At 43.9% G+C, this 19,131-nt stretch overlaps 1 protein-coding gene across 6 annotated transcripts in view; it reads right to left on the bottom strand.

Moving 5' to 3' along the window:
• Window positions 1-19,131, bottom strand: part of LOC112838532 (TLE family member 1, transcriptional corepressor) — a 95,422-nt gene that overhangs the window by 20,889 nt on the left and 55,402 nt on the right. For all 6 annotated transcript variants that reach the window (XM_073889668.1, XM_073889669.1, XM_025891293.2 and 3 more), the window contains 6 exons: window positions 17,750-17,866; window positions 13,799-13,852; window positions 13,143-13,295; window positions 11,692-11,836; window positions 10,537-10,727; window positions 9,085-9,161 (listed from right to left, as the gene is read on the bottom strand). In XM_073889668.1, the coding sequence (XP_073745769.1) occupies window positions 9,085-9,161; window positions 10,537-10,727; window positions 11,692-11,836; window positions 13,143-13,295; window positions 13,799-13,852; window positions 17,750-17,866 (737 nt within the window). The remainder of the gene's footprint in view (window positions 1-9,084; window positions 9,162-10,536; window positions 10,728-11,691; window positions 11,837-13,142; window positions 13,296-13,798; window positions 13,853-17,749; window positions 17,867-19,131) is intronic.

Here is a 19,131-nt window from a genome sequence, read left to right as displayed (position 1 = left end):
GGCAAGTGATAGAGCCGCGGAGCACAAAATCGGACCTTTTAGAAGTCGACTCCGCTGCGGGACGTCGCTCCAGTGGCTAAGCGGGGGGTGGAACCCTCGCGGGACAGTGTGGTCTCAGGACCCTCGGGGTCACAGAAAGACCGGGGGTGCCTGAGTGCAGCAGAGCTCCCAGGTATCAGAGCGGGGAAGCCGGCTGCAGAGACGGAGCTGAGGCGCGGGCTCTCAGCTCGGGGTTGCCATAAACCGTGATCCGTGGCACAGTTGGGCCACTGCTCCTCCAGCAGGGACCCAACAAGCGGCAGATCCGGGGAGACTCCCCTTCCTCCCCCAGGAGGAGCGGCAGGAAAGCGCACCGCAGGGATCTGCTGGGTTTCGAGACTCCACAAGGGGTCGGGTGCCAGAGATAGAAACGTTCGGTCACAGGCCGGGTGAGCACGGAGTGCGGCCAGAGACCGGGGACATGGGGGTGACTGACTGCTTTTCTCTGGGGGCACACTGAGGAGTGGGGCCCCAAGTTCTCGGCTCCTCCGGGCGGAGATTGGGAGGCCACCATTTTCACTCTCGTCCTCCAAAGCTGTACCGAGAGCTCGCAGGGAACAAAAGCTGCCGAGAGCAAATCCGAGCAGATTACTTAGCCCGGCCCCTGGCAAGGGCGGGGCAATTCCCCCCCACCACCACCACGGTAACCACAGCAACAGGCCCTTCCCCCAGAAGATCAGCACGAACAGCCCGCCAAGAACAAGTTTACCGATCAATGAGAACGGGAGAACTCCAGCGCTAGGGGAATACTGCACGTAGAATTCATGGCTTTTTTACAATGAATCATTAGTTTTTCAAAGTTAATTTTTTTCACTGTTTTTTTTTTGAATTTTTCTTTTTCCCTTTTTCAACCAACATCTTATCAATCCCTTTTTGAAAAAAAAATTTTTATTTGTCATTTTTAGAGTCATATTCTATCCCTTCATAGTAGATACCCTTATTTTTGGCATATATATATAAGTTGTTCTCTCTTTAAAATTTTGAGATACAGCTTCTTCTAACAGATCAAAATATACCCTAAATTACTAGTGTATGGCTTTGTTCTAGTCTCCTGCCTGATCACATTCTCAGCCTTTTTCTTTTCTTTTTAAAAAATCTTTCTTTTTTCAAACAACTTATCAATTCCTTTTATAAAATCTTTTATAATTTTCATATTTACACTCATCTGCCATCCCTTCATTGTATCAACCCTTATTTTGTACATATGTAAGTCTTTCTTTCTTTAAAATTTTAGGAGGCACTTTCTTCTAACAGACCAAAATACATCCAAAATCTAGTGTGTGGCACTGATCTATGCACCAGCCTGATCATATTTGATCATATTCTGTTTTTTTTTGTTCTGTTTTTGTTTTTATCCTTTTTTTTTTAAAGATTTTATTTATTCATTTGAGACACAGAGATACAGAGAGAGCGAGAGAGAGCATGAGCAGGGGAAGAGGCAGAGGGAGAGGGAGAAGCAGGCTCCCCGCTGAGCCAGGAGCCCAACATGGGGCTCAATCCCAGGACCCTGGGATCTGGACCTGAGCTGAAGGCAGATGCTTAACCATCTGAGCCACCCAGGCGCCCCTGTTTTTATCTTTTTTTTTTTTCTCATTTTTCTTTCTTTCCCTTTCTTTTCCCCTGGTTTCAGGTCTTTTCTGAGTTGTATACAGTATATTTGCTGGGGACGTTGTTAAGCTGTTAGCATTTTGTTCTCTCATTCATCTGTTCTCCTCTGGACAAAATGACAAGATGGAAAAATTCACCTCAGCAAAAAGAACAAGAGGTAGTACCGTCTGCCAGGGACCTACTCAATACGGACATTGGTACAGTGTCGGACCTAGAGTTCAGAATCATGATTTTAAAGATACTAGCTGGGCTTGAAGAAAGCATGGAAGTTAACAGAGAAACCCTTCCTGGAGAAATAAAAGAACTAAAATCTAACCAAATCGAAATCAAAAAGACTATTAATGAACTGCAATCAAAAATGGGGGCACAAACTGCTAGGATAAACGAGGCAGAAGAGAGAATCAGCGATATAGAAGACCAAATGATGGAAAACAAAGAAGCTGAGAAAAAGAGAGAAAAACAACTACTGGATCACGAGGGCAGAATTCGAGAGATAAGCGATATGATAAGACGAAACAACATTAGAATAATTGGAATCCCAGAAGAAGAAGAAAGAGAGAGAGGGGCAGAAGGTATATTGGAGCAAATTATAGCAGAGAACTTCCCTGATGTGGGGAAGGAAACAGGCATCAAAATCCAGGAGGCACAGAGAACCCCTCTCAAAATCAATAAAAATAGGTCAACACCCCGACATCTAATAGTAAAACTTACGAGTCTCAGAGACAAAGAGAAAATCTTGAAAGCAGCTTGGGAGAAGAGATATGTAACCTACAATGGTAGAAACATTAGATTGGCAACAGACCTATCCAGAGAGACCTGGCAGGCCAGAAAGGACTGGCATGATATCTTCAGAGCACTAAACGAGAAAAATATGCAGCCAAGAATACTATATCCAGCTAGGCTGTCACTGGAAATAGAAAGAGAGATAAAAAGCTTCCAGGACAAACAAAAACTAATTTGCAAAGACGAAACTGGCCCTACAAGAAATATTGAAAGGGGTCCTCTAAGCAAAGAGAGAGCCTAAAAGCACCACAGATCAGAAAGGAAGACAGACAATATACAGTAACAGTCACCTTATAGGCAATACAATGGCACTAAATTCATACCTTTCAATACTTACCCTGAATGTAAATGGGCTCAATGCCCCAATCAAAAGACACAGGCTATCAGATTGGATTAAGAAACAAGACCCATTGATATGCTGTCTGCAAGAGACTCATTTTAGACCAAAGACACGCCCAGATTGAAAGTGAGGGGGTGGAAAACCATTTACCATGCTCATGGACACCAAAAGAAAGCTGGGGTGGCAATCCTGATATCAGACAAATTAGATTTTTTTTTTCTTAAGATTTTATTTATTTATTTGAGAGAGCAAGAATGAGAGAGAGAGAGAGAGAGAGAGAGAGAGAGAGCGAGCATACGAGAGAGGGGAGGGTCAGAGGGAGAAGCAGACTCCCTGCTGAGCAGGGAGCCCGATGCGGGACTCCATCCCGGGACTCCAGGATCATGACCTGAGCCGAAGGCAGTCGCTTAACCAACTGAGCCACCCAGGCGCCCAGACAAATTAGATTTTAAAACAAAGACTATAATAAGAGATAAGGAAGGACACTATATCCTACTTAAAGGGTCTATCCAACAAGAAGATCTAACAATTGTAAATATCTATGCCCCGAACATGGGAGCAGCCAATTATATAAGGCAATTAATAACAAAAGCAAAGAAACACATCGACAACAGTACAATAATGGTGGGGGACTTTAACATCCCCCCTCAATGAAATGGACAAATCATCTAAGCAAAAGATCAACAAGGAAATAAAGACTTTAAATGACACACTGGACCAAATGGACCTAACAGATCTATTCAGAATACTCCATCCCAAAGCAACAGAATAGACATTCTTCTCTAGTGCCCATGGAACATTCTCCAGAATAGATCACATCCTAGGTCACAAATCAGGTCTCAACCAGTACCAAAAGCCTGGGATCATTCCCTGCATATTTTCAGACCACAGTGCTTTGAAACTAGAACTCAACCACAAGAGGAACGTCGGAAAGAACTCAAATACATGGAGGCTAAAGAGTATCCTACTAAAGAATGAATGGGTCAACCAGGAAATTAAAAAAGAATTAAAAAAATTCCTGGAAACCAATGAAAATGAAAACACAACTGTTCAAAATCCTTGGGATGCAGCAAAGGCAGTCCTAAGAGGAAAGTATATAGCAATACAAGCCTTTCTCAAGAAACAAGAAAGGTCTCAAATATACAACCTAACCCTACACCTAAAGGAGCTAGAGAAAAACAGCAAATAAAGCCTAAACCCAGGGCGCCTGGGTGGCTCAGTTGGTTAAGCGACTGCCTTCGGCTCAGGTCATGGTCCTGGAGTCCCAGGATCGAGTCCCACATCGGGCTCCTTGCTCAGCAGGAGTCTGCTTCTCCCTCTGACCCTCTTCCCTCTCGTCCTCTCTATCTCTCATGCTCTCTCTCTCAAATAAATAAAATCTTAAAAAAAAAAAAAAGCCTAAACCCAGCAGGAGAAGAGAAATAATAAAGATCAGAGCAGAAATCAATGAAATAGAAACCAAAAGAACAGAACAGATCAACGAAACTAGGAGCTGTTTCTTTGAAAGAATTAACAAGATGGATAAACCCCTGGCCAGACTTCTCAAAAAGAAAAGAGAAATGACCCAAATCAACAAAATCATGAATGAAAGAGGGGAGACCACAACCAACACTGAAGACATACAAACAATTATAACAACATATTATGAGCAACTCTATGCCAGCAAATTAGATAACCTGGAAGAAATGGGTGCATTCCTAGAGATCTATCAACTACCAAAACTGAACCAGGAAGAAATAGAAAACCTAAACAGACCTATAACCACTAAGGAAATTGAAGCAGTCATCAAAAATCTCCCAACACACAAAAGCCCAGGGCCAGATGGCTTCCAAGGGGAATTCTACCAAACATTTCAAGAAGAATTAATACCTACTCTCCTGAAACTGTTCCAAAAAATAGAAATGGAAGGAAAACTTCCAAACTCATTTTATGAGGCCACAATTACCTTGATCCCAAAACCAGACAAAGACCCCATCAAAAAGGAGAATTATAGACCAATATCCTTGATGAACATGGATGCAAAAATTCTCACCAAAATACTAGCCAATAGGATCCAACAGTACATTAAAAGGATTATTCAGGGTACCTGGGTGGCTCAGTTGGTTAAGTGACTGCCTTCGGCTCAGGTCATGATCCCGGAGTCCTGGGATCGAGTCCCACATCAGGCTCCCAGCTCAGCAGGGAGCCTGCTTCTCCCTCTGACCTTCTCCCCTCTCATGCTGTCTCTCTCTCTCTCTCAAATAAATAAATAAAATCTTTAAAAATAAATAAATAAATAAAAGGGTTATTCACCATGACCAAGTGGGATTTATCCCTGGGCTGCAAGGTTGTTTCAACATCTGCAAATCAATCAACATGATCCAATACATTAATTAAAGAAAGAACAAGAATCATATGATCCTCTCCACAGATGCAGAAAAAGCATTTGACAAAGTACAGCATCCTTTCTTGATCAAAACTCTTCAGAGTATAGGGAAAGAGGGTACATACCTCAATATCATAAAAGCCATCTCTGAAAAACCTACAGCAAATATCATTCTCAATGGGGAAAAGCTGAGAGCTTTCCCCCTAAGGTCAGGAACACGGCAGGGATGTCCACTATCACCACTGCTATTCAACATAGTAGTAGAAGTCCTAGCCACAGCAATCAGACAAAAAGAAAAATAAAAAAAAGAAAGAAAGAAAGAAATGCATCCAAATTGGCAAAGAAGAAGTCAAACTCTCACTGTTTGCAGATGATATGATACTTTATGTGGAAAACCCAAAAGACTCCACCCCAAAACTGGCAGAACTCATACAGGAATTCAGTAAAGTGGTAGGATATAAAATCAATGCACAAAAATCAGTGGCATTCCCATACACCAACAACAAGACAGATGAAAGAGAAATTAGGGAGTCGATCCCATTTATAGTTGCACCCAAAACCCTAAGATACCTAGGAATAAATCTAACCAAAGAGACAAAGGATCTGTACTCAGAAAACTATGAAATACTCATGAAAGAAACTGAAGAAGACACAAAGAAATGGAAAAACGTTCCATGCTCATGGATTGGAAGAACAAATACTGTGAAGATGTCAATGCTACCTAGAGCAATCTACACATCCAATGCAATCCCCATCAAAATACCATCCACTTTTTTCAAAGAAATGGAACAAATAATCCTAAAATTTGTATGGAACCAGAAGAGACCCCGAATAGCCAGAGGAATGTTGAAAAAGAAAAGCAAAGCTGGCGACATCACAATTCCGGACTTCCAGCTCTATTACAAAGCTGTCATCATCAAGACCGTATGGTACTGGCACAAAAACAGACCCATAGATCAATGGAACAGAATAGAGAGACCAGAAATGGACCCTCAACTCTATGGTCAACTGATCTTCGACAAAGCAGGAAAGAATGTCCAGTGGAAAAAAGACAGTCTCTTCAACAAATGGTGTTGGGAAAATTGGACAGCCACATGCAGAAGAATGAAACTGGACCATTTCCTTACACCACACCAAAAATAGACTCCAAATGGTTGAAAAACCTAAACGTGAGACAGGAGTCCATCAAAATCCTAAAGGAGAACACAGGCAGCAACCTCTTCGACCTCAGCCACAGCAACTTCTTCCTAGAAACATCGCCAAAGGCACGGGAAGCCAGGGCAAAAATGAACTCTTGCGATTTCATCAAGATAAAAAGCTTTTGCACAGCAAAAGAAACAGTCCACAAAACCAAAAGATAACTGACAGAATGGGAGAAAATATTTGCAAATGACATATCAGATAAAGGGCTAGTATCCAAAATCTATAAAGAACTTATCAAACTCAACACCCAAAGAACAAATAATCCCATCAAGAAATGGGCAGAAGACATGAACAGACATTTTTCCAAAGAAGACACCCAAATGGCCAACAGACACATGAAAAAGTGCTCAACATCGCTCAGCATCAGGGAAATCCAAATCAAAACCTCAGTGAGATACCACCTCTCACCAGTCAGAATGGCTAAAATTAACAAGTCAGGAAACGAGGGATGTTGGCGGGGATGTGGAGAAAGGGGAACCCTCCTACACTGTTAGTGGGAATGCAAGCTGGTGCAGCCACTCTGGAAAACAGTATGGAGGTTCCTCAAACAGTTGAAAATAGAGCTACCATACAATCCAGCAATTGCACTACTGGGTATTTACCACAAAGAAAGAAATGTAGGAATCCGAAGGGGTACGTGCACCCCAATGTTTATAGCAGCAATATCCACAATAGCCAAACTATGGAAAGAGCCAAGATGTCCATCGACAGATGAATGGATAAAGAAGAGGTGGTATATATACACAATGGAATATTATACAGCCATCAAAAGGAATGAGATCTTGCCATTTGCAATGATGTGGATGGAACTGGAGGGTGTTATGCTGAGTGAAATAAGTCAATCAGAGAAAGACATGTATCATATGACCTCACTGATATGAGGAATTCTTAAGCTCAGGAAACAAACTGAGGGTTGCTGGAGTGGTGGGGGGGTGGGAGGGATGGGGTGGCTGGGTGATAGACATTGGGGAGGGTATGTGCTATGGCAAGGGCTGTGAATTGTGCAAGACTGTTGAATCACAGATCTGTACCTCTGACACAAATAATGCAATATATGTTACGAAAAAAAAAAAAGAAGAAGAAGAAGATAGGAGGAGGGGAAGAATAAAGGGGGGAAATCGGAGGGGGAGACCAACCATGAGAGAGGATGGACTCTGAAAAATGAACTGAGGGTTCTAGAGGGGAGGGGGTGGGGGGATGGGTTAGCCTGGTGATGGGTATTAAGGAGGGCACGTTCTGCATGGAGCACTGGGTGTTATGCACAAACAATGAATCATGAACACTACATCCAAAACTAATGATGTAATGTATGGTGATTAGCATAACAATAAAAATTAAAAAAAAAATACCCACTGAGTGCCCGGGGGAATCCCAGGCTGGATGCAGAGGGGCAGATCCAAAAAAATAAACAACATAGCAGTTCAAGGTTATTCAATCAGAAGAGATCTACAAGGTAAGAAAACATTTACAACACTGTCCCACCCCCTAATCCTGCTCTTCCCTGGGCCTAGATGTCACTGTACGTTCTTAACATCTCTCTACCAGTTCTTAGTATAGAAAAAGTCTCGTTTCGTCATGAATCAAATTACCATGAAATAGATATTATAATGCATGTAAAGTAGAGCCGTGGCAATCTGCTTTCCAAAAAGCAGGTGATGGAGTAAGGATTCCATTTTTCCTCATGCTGCTGGTTTATTTGAAGAAAGGCTCTAATTCAAATCACACCAAGGTGACCAGGTAGTTGAATGGACCACTCAAAATAATGTAATATGCAACATGCAGCAGACACATAAATGAAAGCTGAAAGCAACCACACAAAGGCAGAGAGTATAAGAAAAATAAACTGAAGGCCTATGACACATACCCCTATTTGGAAAAATCAAAATTGTAAAAGGCCCTACAGAAGAGCAGAGTACATGCTGGGAAGTAAGACAGACCGCCCCCCCACCATATTTGGATTTTGCTTTGTATGGAAATTAAGGACTTTAGAAATTCTTCAAAATCTCATTTCTAATTACTAACATATGGAAAGCAAGTGATTTTAAGTGACCCTGGAAGAATAACCAATGGGGTTTTTCAAATTCTGAATGCTCTTTTGCCCCTTTAATCTATCTTTCATGCTTTCCCACAAAGCCACTCTGAGTTTTGTAATCTTGGACTTCTCCGTGTCAAGCACGCCCCAAACTTTATTGGGAGTTGGGGAGGGGTGGGCAGGGAGGTTCCAACCTCCAACGCTGGGATCCAACAGACGCCACAACTACCCTTCATACAACTCTAGTTTCCACCAAAATAAGGAAAAGGTAGCACTGAGCCAGGTAGAGAGATGACATGTTTCAAATTTCAGAGATCTCAAGAGTTCGTGACAGCTTACTACTGCCCACAGCACAGTCCTGTTGAAAACCTCCAGCAGCTACCCTCTGACCAAAGGCAGAGCAGAGCAGTTTTCTGAAGAGGGGTCAAGCAAGGAGGGCCAACCACCCCCGGTTCTTGCCTCCCTCCTGGTCCCCGTCTACAACAGCTTCTCTCCAGAAATAACTAAATGCATGAGATCACCCATAGTGAGAAGACAGAGGCATGACACCTACAAGGTGCCTATTTATAGAAAGTGCTAACACTCCTCAGGAAAAGACACTAGAAATCTCCTTGGAAACGTCCAAGCCTGTGTTCCCTTTGGAATTCTAGTCTGCTAATAGCCATGACTAAGTAACCGCCTTTAAAACAAAACTGAGGAGTCAGAGGTACTTACGGTTTCCCCCCAGGGATTCCTGCCAGGTTTGGAGGGATGGTAGGTACTCGCATGTGAGGGGGAGGATCAAACCCAACCTGGAAACAAAAATGACATTGAAGACTCAATTTATGCACAGTAGGCACTTTGTGAACATCTATAAAGACTTTTCACTAGAAATTGCTACATCTCCAATGCAACATAAACAGAATCAGTAACATGTGCAAACATTAAAAAAAAAATTACAATGCAAGAAGTAATATAACCACCTGTAAATACGACATGCCACACTTCTTTCTGGGGAGGTTGGCTGGAGTGTGGTCTATTTGTACATCGAGAACCAGCTTCCCATAGTAAATGGACTTTCTGTGGACTTAGGATGTCCTGCCTTGCCCAAACCAGTACAGGTATGTTGTCTGAGTCAGGATTTCTCGACTTTAGCATTATCAATGTTTTGAGCCAGACAGTTGTTTGGGGCTGTCTTGGGATATTTAGCACCATCCCTGGCTTCTACACTCTACGTACCAATAGCATTCCCCACTTCTGATAATCAAAAGTGTCTCCACATATTACCAGATGTCCCTAGGGGGGCAAAATCGCCCCCAGTTTCATACCACTGGCCTAAGTTACTGCTTAAACATTCATGCCCTAACAAAGGTTATCTAGTCCTTTAGCTGCCCACTTTGCTTTAAACTATCTTGCCCTCCAATGCACAGCCTTTCTTACTAGTGCAACATGAGGGGAAAAAACCCACAAACTTCACTATCAGACCAAATTACTGGAGATCACACCATCTGAAGAGGGGAGAGGAGAAAACTGAACATGACGTATTCTAGATAGCCAAGAAAAATATATACGGACTTCTATTTGCTACAGGTTATCATCTGGTTCCTTTCCCGGATTGCAACTGAGGATTACAGTCGATTTAGCCCTTTGCATACAGTTTTGTATCTTTCCAGTCAAAAATGAGACTATTTACATAGTCATAAAAGGCTGGGCAAGAAGATGGGCAAGCTGCCCCAGGGTTCAGTCACCTCTGTTTTCTCGTTGTTGCCCTCAGATCACTGCTTACACCTGAGTCACACTGTTGGGTTTAAAGGATAATACAGGCATGGAAAGAAAACATTACAGCTTCTCAAATAGTTTTTCCTAAGAATTAAAGAGGGGAAAATAAAAACCCTCAAGAAAATGAATGAAAAGGCTTCTGTGAGCTACTTGAGTCATTCCACTGCCTTCCAAAAAGAAAAAAAAAAAAAAAATCTACTTGGGGGGAGAAAACCAGATGTCCCCTGAACCGCCAAAGTAGCTCCTAAACACTGCCTTGTTTCATCCACAAAAACAGTAAACCCAGAAGCGCTGCGCCCTAACTTAATGCAGCGGCATGCTGATGGCAGTGGGCGGGCTCGGGGACACTGGGGCTCTGTTCGCAGGCATGGGCGGGGGTCCCGGCCCTGGCCCGCCCGCAGCACCTACCATCGGGGAGCGCCCGTAGGCCACCACGGCAGCGGCGGCGGCGGCCGCGCTCATCTGCGGGGACATGTTGTGCAGGCTGGCGTAGGCGGCACCGGGGCTGGTCAGCTCGCCATTCATGCCGGCGTGGGGCACCATCCCAAACGGGGCGGGGTACGGGCCGGGCACCGCCAGCGGCGTCCTCAGGCCGGCCGCTGAAAGGAAGCACAAGCCATGCGCTGTGACTCAGCCTGACCGTCAGTTCCAGAGTCACTTCTAGCACCATTCATGAGGGGCGAGGACAAGGAGGAAGGCTTGGGTGAGGTGTGTGCGGGGAGGGGGTTGGTTTCATCACCACCAACTCAGCCGAATTCATCTCCAGGGAAGAACGGACCCCAGGAGAAGAACTTCATCCTTGGCTTGGCAAGCACTGGGAAACCAGGCAATTAAAATTAAACAGCAGTACTGTACCCAAATCACAGAAGGCAAACCAAGGCACAGGGCACTCACTACCTGTTTACCTGACTTCATCTCAAAAGAAGGTTTTGATAAAATCCAAGATTTCTCCTTTCCATTCCCTGCTACCAATTCCAGATGAAAACCTCACCCTGGGTTTATTACCTAAACCAAAGCCCGGGTTTTGGAGGAATATTCTGGGTCTTATTTTCCTCTGGGCCCCAGGTGTTAAGGAAGAGAAAGTTAGAAGTTACCAAGTGATTCACAGGCTAGAGTCTCAGTGAAACGCTCCCAGTTTCTACTGACAGAGAAACCACAGATTCCTGAGGGATGGACCAGGAGAAAACCGGCCAACTCAAGTAAGCAAGAAGCACACTTGGGCTGGCCGTTTCGGTCAGTATTAGGGAACTCAGACATGCAGTGACAGTTTGGTAAGGAGCTTACGTGCGGAATAATTATCGGAAACTTTACTGAAGTCCCTAGGATTTGGATTATTGGAGGGGGGTAGAGAAAGCCAAATGTAAACAGTCGGAGACGAACAGGGTACAGCTGCTGAACCTAAGGACAAACATCTGTTTCTTATCATGGCTTTTCAGGGATAGGAAAGAGGCAGGCAGTTGAGTGTGTTTCATATTCACGGGGAAATGGCGTCAGGAGTGCACAGACGACGAGTCAAGCCCAGAAAGGGAAAAACAAAACAAAGCACAAGAGGCGAGGCTCTACCCGCTTGGTTAACGAGGGGGTCCATGGCTGGAGGCTTGCCGAGGCCTGGACGGAGTCCTGGAGCGGCACTGGTGCCCGGCGTTGGCATGTCGCTCCGAGGCGTCGGTGTGCTGGATTTCAGAACAGGCGTGCTGGCTTTTTCATGCTGGTATCATTAAACAAATTAAATGAGTATTATTTTTAATCCAAGCCATATTACACAATTTATCACAACAGCAGCTGGGACACTGGGCACCTTCTAGCTACTCCCTCAGCCAATTTTCATAAATCCACACAATGTTGACAGCATTAACTTGTGAGCGAGAAATGTTGACCTTTCCTCTTCCTGCCAGAATTAAAACTCTAGCTAGAGACACAGAACATGATCACACTTCTTCCTCCGCAGATTTTATTTTAAAAAGTATTTTTCCATCAGGCGTGTGGACTTTGGATCCAGGCCAAGTCAAAATGATGACCACCCAGTGAAAAATTCCCAGTCACTCAGAAACAAACGGCTGGGTCACCAAGAATGTCAGGGGGAGGATCCCTTTTCTAATCTTGCCTTTTAGTGGCAGTGGGATTGAGACTAATGGTGAGGGGCAGCAGGGCCGTGGATTTGTTGAGAAACAAACCAGCATCTCAAAGGCAAAAGCCCTAGAAGGATTCCTATCCATTTCAGAGATGTGTGTGGAGTTAAGCACTGCCACCACTAACGGGTGTGGACTCACTAGCACAGAGGCCTTCAGGAGTGTGACAGTAACAGGGTCCCAGGGCATCATCCTCTGCATCTCAACCCTTCATTCCTTTAAATCCCAGTCTGAGGAGTGCCGTGGAGCAGCAAACAGCATGCATGGGGCTAGGGAGAGACCGCAGCTCCCTCAGGCCTTGGATCTGATGAGCAATGTAAACTTGGCAAGCTCCTCAGGCTGTCCCCCCCATTGGTGAAATGGGATAATGCCTAGGAAGGCTGTATATGAATCAAATGCAGGACTGTTATGGCTCGGTTTTTGTGAGTTAAGAGATGACATGCTATTCACTATTTGTTGAATGGCTGAAAGCAGGCTCGGAGGCTCCACCCTCCCTGCACCTGCTCCAGGCTTCTCTGGAGGCTGCTTGAGTACATCCCCATTCTGACTCCAAACCCAATCCCAACATGCCCCGACACAGTGGGTCAGTCTAAAATAAGGTAAACTCAGGACTTCAAATTCCTATGAGGTTGCACACCCCCCAAATAAGAAAGCAATAGACATGGAAGCTTGCCGTCTCTCTCGAATCACGGCCCAAGACACACTACCGAGAGGGAGAAAGGAAACATCATGTGGGACAAAGAGCAGGAGGAGTTGTCTCACTTTAAACTTAAAAATATACCTCTCACTCTGTAAAAGCCCACATTTTCAAATACCATCGGGTTCTCTGAACCGCAAAGAAAAATACACAGCCGCATAGGCAAAGTGACGGCTCAGGAGACCTACCAAGCTCATTTCTTTGGATTTCAAAGAAGTGGAGCTTCCCGAAGAGGCCGTGGATGCTGGGCTGCTGGAGGCATCTTTCTTCAGCAGGCGGTTTTTGTCGATCCCATTTTCCCTGGGTGAATGGGCGGGGCTTGCTCGTGGAGAAGAAGGGTCCTCGACAAGTATAAGCAAAGCTTGTGTGATTTCACTCATAACGGATGGACCTTGCCCTTTACGGACTCTATTTCCACACTAATTCTCTAAATTAAAGGAGGACACTCTAAGTCCTTCAGATCTGGGGGACTTGGGAGTGTGCCCCCTGACTAGCAATGTTGTTATAATTAACAGGATGGTGTTTGCAAACACACCGTGAAGACAGCACAGAGGAAAGCACATCCAGGAACAATCCTAAGTGTCCTCATGCTCAAATACTTTGCGTAGAGGGCACAGGAAGGAAAGGAGCACCAGGTACCCAACTTAGGAATCCGAAATGACTGGGAAAACAGAATTTTTTGTTTAAAGGAAACAAACGTTCTTGTCAGACCACTATTGCTCCATCTGTGAACAACCACTAAGTTTTTAATGTGCAAAGTTGTGAGAAACCAAAATACCATGGCTCTACTTTCTGTTTCTCATAAGTCACTCTGAAAATAAAGTTTGAGAAAATGTGTGGTTACCTCATTAGACACATCCACAACTAAGTTGTCATCGCTTTTGTCACCATCACTATCCTGGAAAAAAAGATGTTCATGCCATTTATTAAAGGGTTGGAGGCCCAGTTCAATTCCTATAGTTCTGGGTAGCAGACACACTGAAAAACAGCCCAGGACATGCCTACAGGTCCCCTTCCAGATTGCCAGGCCTAATCATTAATATTGCCTCCCCCCCCCTTATCTGACATGGGGCTACCCAAAGGCACAGGCAGGAGCTGTTGCAGTAGAATACCTGCTATAGATCATTCAGGTGAGAGCATGTTGCAAACATTGGATGCACAGTAAGAGCTCAATGTATGTTTGCAACAGGTGCATCTCTCCTATAATCTGAAATCCACCCATGGCCTTCTATCAGGGCTCTTTCCCCACTGGATGTCAAATTAAGAACATGACTTCATATCATTGCTTTGTGTGTATCATCTTGAAGACAGCCAACAAATCTAGTGTTCACAATTTGTAATTATAAAGAGAAACTTCAACCATGTTCCCATGGGGTTACTAATTACTGAAGGAAAAAAAGGAACACTAAAAACCAAAAACAACAAAGCTATCAACTTGATTGGGATAACGTACCAAGATCTAACCTTATGTTAAGAATAAAAATCTTTTACAATCAACACAGAATATTTTAGGAGCGTTGGAAGAACACGGGATGGCAAAATCTGGAAGGCACTGCATCCTGCAGTAGGGCTTGTATTCCCCCTTCATAAAGCTGTACAAGTTGCTAACCCAGGACACTGCAAGGTTGTCCTAAGTTTGAAAAAGCTTTAGAAAAGCTATTCAACTATGTGCTCACTCCTACATCAAGTTTAGGGCAGACTGAAAAAGTCTACTTTCTTAGCCAAAAGGCCTCCTGTCCTTTAGTACAGAGTGATACAATAAGCCTATGAAAGAAGTAGGATCTCACCTAATTCTCAAAAAGGAGTAGGTCACTAATTTATGATCTACACAATCCTTTTACTGAATCACTGTCAATTACAAATACACAAAGGTTTGACAATTTGTACTAATAAGTACAAATGCAAATATTAGCCACGTTGGCTTTCTGTGGGGCCTCCAAGTCCAGCTAGAAAGTTACCCTCAACTTTAAATTCATATCTTTTACATGTTTTTTCTAACTGTACCTAGAGTTTTACATGTGGAAGACCCAATTTACTTTCTTCAATAGTCTGTTATAGATTTAATTTAATCACTGTTAAGGCACCATGCAATTCACTACAACTATATAAAATTATAACCAATGAGGAAGTCTGGGTAACTCAAAATAACAGCCTACTAAAAAAATATTTTCATGTAATAAAAGAATAAAATAAAACAAAAGAAGATTTGCTTTTTCTGTTAGTAAAGACAACAGAAAAGCACAAATGTTTTCAGGTGTTAAGAACACAAAGACAGAGGTGCCTGGGTGGCTCAGTCAGTTAAGGGTCTGTCTTCAGCTTAGGTCATGATCTCAGGGTCCTGGGATTGAGTCCTGCATCGGGCTCCCTGCTCAGTGGGGAATCTGCTTCTTCCTCTCGCTGTTCCCCCTGCTTGTGCTCTCTCCAATCTCTCTTTCTCTCAAATAAATAAATAAAATCTTTAAAGAGAAAAAAAAAAACACAAAGACAGGGGGTGCCTGGCTGGCTCAGTCAAAAGAGCATGCAATTCTTGAACTCGGGGGTGTGAGCTCGACCCCCACAATGGGGGTAGAGATTAAATAAAATAAATATTTAAAAAAATGGGATGCCTGGGTGGCTCAGTTGGTTAAGTGTCTGCCTTTGGCTAAGGTCATGATCCCAGGGTCCGGGGATCCAGTCCCGCATCGGGCTCCTTGCTTAGCAGGGAAGCCTGCTTTTCCCTCTGCCGCTCCCCCTGCTTGTGCTCTCTCTGACAAATAAATAAATAAAATCTTTAAAAAAAAGAACCCAAAGATGGTGGTGGTGAAAAACAATATAAGCCAAAGGTTTTCTTAGAAAAAGTTTATTAAAAAGGTTCACATAGTATACAAACTAGCAAGAAGAAGCAAACAGCTCATTTATTACGATGGGACTATGAAGTGAGTTTTTGAGTAGTCTGTAATTTCAAACTTAGGTTTGTTTTGGACCCTTCTGCAAATGTGAATCTTCACACTACAGTGTAGTCTGGTCATCGGAGAGCTAAGGTCTGATGACTTTGCCCCAGATTCTCCAACATCAACTCAATACATCACCCTCAACTACCTATACATCTGGACATACTTAATATGAGCAGGTTATAAAACAGTAATGCAGAGCTATGGATTCTAGATCACTCACCACTAAATATCTACATGAGCCTCATGCACAACAACTCAAAACTGTATTACCGGCAACTTCCGAATTTCTGCATGTCATAGACGTTTTGAATAGCTTATTAACAGTTGATGCCATATATAAAAGTACCTGCAGGGGAAACTGGCTGTGGACAAAGGTGAGGGGCAAACATTATGTCCTACAAAGCCTCGGACTGGAATGGGGAGAACCTACAACTCCCAAGTTCTTAGAACATTATCACAGTGCAGAGTGTGGACCAATACAAGGACCTCTAGCAAAATACCCTCTCCAAGGGGCGCCTGGGTGGCTTAGTCAGTAAGGAATCTGCCTTCAGCTCAAGTCATGATCCCGGGGTTGCAGGATCAAGGCCCACGTCAGGCTGCCCGCTCGCTCTGCTTGTGCTCTCTCTGCTAACTCTCTCTCTCTCAAATAAATAAACAAACAAAATCTTTAAAAAAAAAAAAAACCTTCTCTGAGGCCCTCAGCTTGGGGATCCTGGCATAGTGATCAAGAGCATGGATTCTGGAGTTAGACTGCCTCCAGGCTCCACCACTAACTCTGAACTTGGGACAAATCACTTAAAAGTTCTGTGCTTCAGTTTCTTTATCTACAATGGAGGCAATGGTACTAAATTCACAGAGCTGTTTTAAGAGTCAAATGAAACAATCCATGTAAAAGCACGCAGTATGTGGCACGAACAAGCTGTCGCTCAGGAAATACTAGCCACTGTTAGCTATTGGCTTGAACCAGCCAGCAGGAGGCAGAGAGGCCTCACGTGTAACCCCCATCTTGCCCATACGCCGGCCGCTTTTGCCATAAGCAACGGGAAGTGGGCTAATCCCATGTTCTACTCTCATCCTGTTCCTGAGAATGTGTACGTCTTAAAACAGACACACCTGGGGATACACAAGAAAACTCCAAGTCATTCATCAGCTGCAATGTTGATGACCCTCAGACGCCAGCCAGTTGCCATTTAGCTTGGTTTGCTCTCCTCATGAAATGTGGTTCCAGCTAGATGTGAGTCAAGAGCCCTCCCTTCACAGTCAGGTGTTCTCAATCTGCAGGGTCTGATCTAGATGCCTCCAGGGTTTTTTCCGTTTTTACCATGGACTTACCTAGCCAAACCGCTTGCTGTTCAAGAGGATGAACTCTGCCTCAAGACTGAACACGAGCCTGAATAAGTCAACAGAATAGCATCCAAAAAGGTACTCTGTGACAGCAATGTTTTTACCCTGGTTATCTTAGCAGGACAGGCTATCAAATTTGCAGGACCCAGGACAGATGACAATGCAGGCCCTGGTTCAAAAACTGAGAATTTGAAGATGGTGAGGACAGAGCGTCAAACCGAGGGCAAGGTCCCTTTAAGAGCAGGGCCCCATGCAAATGCACAGGCTGCAGGTTCGGCCCCTGCACGCTGCTATCCCCTCTTACGAGGAACTTAGGCAGGAGGCCTAAAATGTAAGCTGACCAAGCAGAGTTTACAGCTCTAGAGGGAAATAGTACCCTTCTAAGAATCTATCCTCTTGATAGTATTATTTTAAAAGATGTGGAATTATCACTATGATCTTAGAGTATGCTTATATGCTCACTTAGAAGGTGAGCAAGTAAGCAAACAAATACTGTTGCAAGTCCTTTATTTACTTACATAGTGGCTGGAGTCCTTATCGTCCACCTTTCTTTTTTTGATGTCATTGGAAAATTCAGGCCCGTTTCTGCGTTTATCTGTGCCCCTTAGACTGTCTGGGATCAAGAGGGAATTACTCTGCAAGACACACACAAGAAAAAGAAAAAAAAAATTAATCAAAGATTCCTTCCCAGGTCTCTTTGTACACATGAAAACCCAATCTGGAAGTGATAGCTATTTTAAGAAAGGTGATACCTACACTACTTTCACTCCATGTAATTCATCTCGTCTGAAGACTTTGATGGCAAACATTTAGAGAGGTGTAAGCACTTAAAAGGGAGACCCTGACTATGCAATGAAGCCATCCAGAGCCTGGTGGATCCTTCAGGCCCTACTCACTCAAAATGCTCTTCCGTTCTCTTTTTACTGTTAGAGAGATGGGAGCTTGCTGTTTACAGGTGGATGTGTTTTTATTCTTTCCCACTGCAATCTCCTGGTCAGGAATATAAACGGCCTAAGAGTGGAACCCTGAGATTATTCTATCAGGCGTATTCTGTGACTGTGACAGTGTATGCCCCTCGAAAAAGACACACAGAGAGCAGGTGGGATTAACAGCATGGTTTCCTAAAAGGCAAATCACATTTTCCACAGCAACAATGAAGGAACTCTTTTGAATTCTTTTAATTTGCTGTTGGAAATAAGATTTGGTGTTCCTCGCCAACAGCACTGAAATTCAAGACCCGAAGCGAGTATTTCAGCCAAGGAAATCTTCAACAGCGAGGCCAGCTTCCCCCACACAAAAGCAGGAACAAGGACTAATCTTTTCTACCAACCACACAGGATACTTTCATTCCCATGTGCTGAGTACGAACTGTTGACCCAAAGAAAACAGGCATTTTTGATATTTGGGGGGTCACATGACATGATCTGACATCCCTTCAATTCCCATCTCCCCTCAGGCTAAAGCATCAGAACATGTTACAATGAGTTCTTTTAAGTACAGGATTAGCATATGCAAGGGGGCAATTTGTTCAGTGATGTGTTACTGCCTTGAACAATACTGAAGGAGCTGTGCAAAAATCCCCTGCACAAAGCCCAGATAACCCCAATTTCTTTGAGGCTGGAGAACTACCAGGGGGGTGTCCAGGGCCAACAGACAATTATGTTACCTTTCTCTGCCACAATTTAAAACAGAAGGGGCTGGGGGAAACCTTTAAGTCAGACCACCTCTAATGCAATGGCATGTACCAGAAGCAAAGTTTTAAAAGCGGGGTGGGGGGGAGAGAAGGGGTGACTTCACTCCTAACCAGCCCAAGGTAGTCAGCCAGGTGGCTGGGTCTCTAAGTTCCCTCATGAAAACTGTGGACCCCACCATGGGAACATTCCCAGCTCAACTGCACACA

Source organism: Callorhinus ursinus, unplaced genomic scaffold (genome assembly GCF_003265705.2).
Source record: "Callorhinus ursinus isolate GAN/ISIS: 27379988/994484 unplaced genomic scaffold, GSC_fseal_2.0 scaffold113, whole genome shotgun sequence".
NCBI lineage: Eukaryota > Metazoa > Chordata > Mammalia > Carnivora > Otariidae > Callorhinus > Callorhinus ursinus.
The sequence above is the reverse complement of the archived record's forward strand: the minus strand, read 5'-3'. Positions and strand labels throughout refer to the sequence as shown.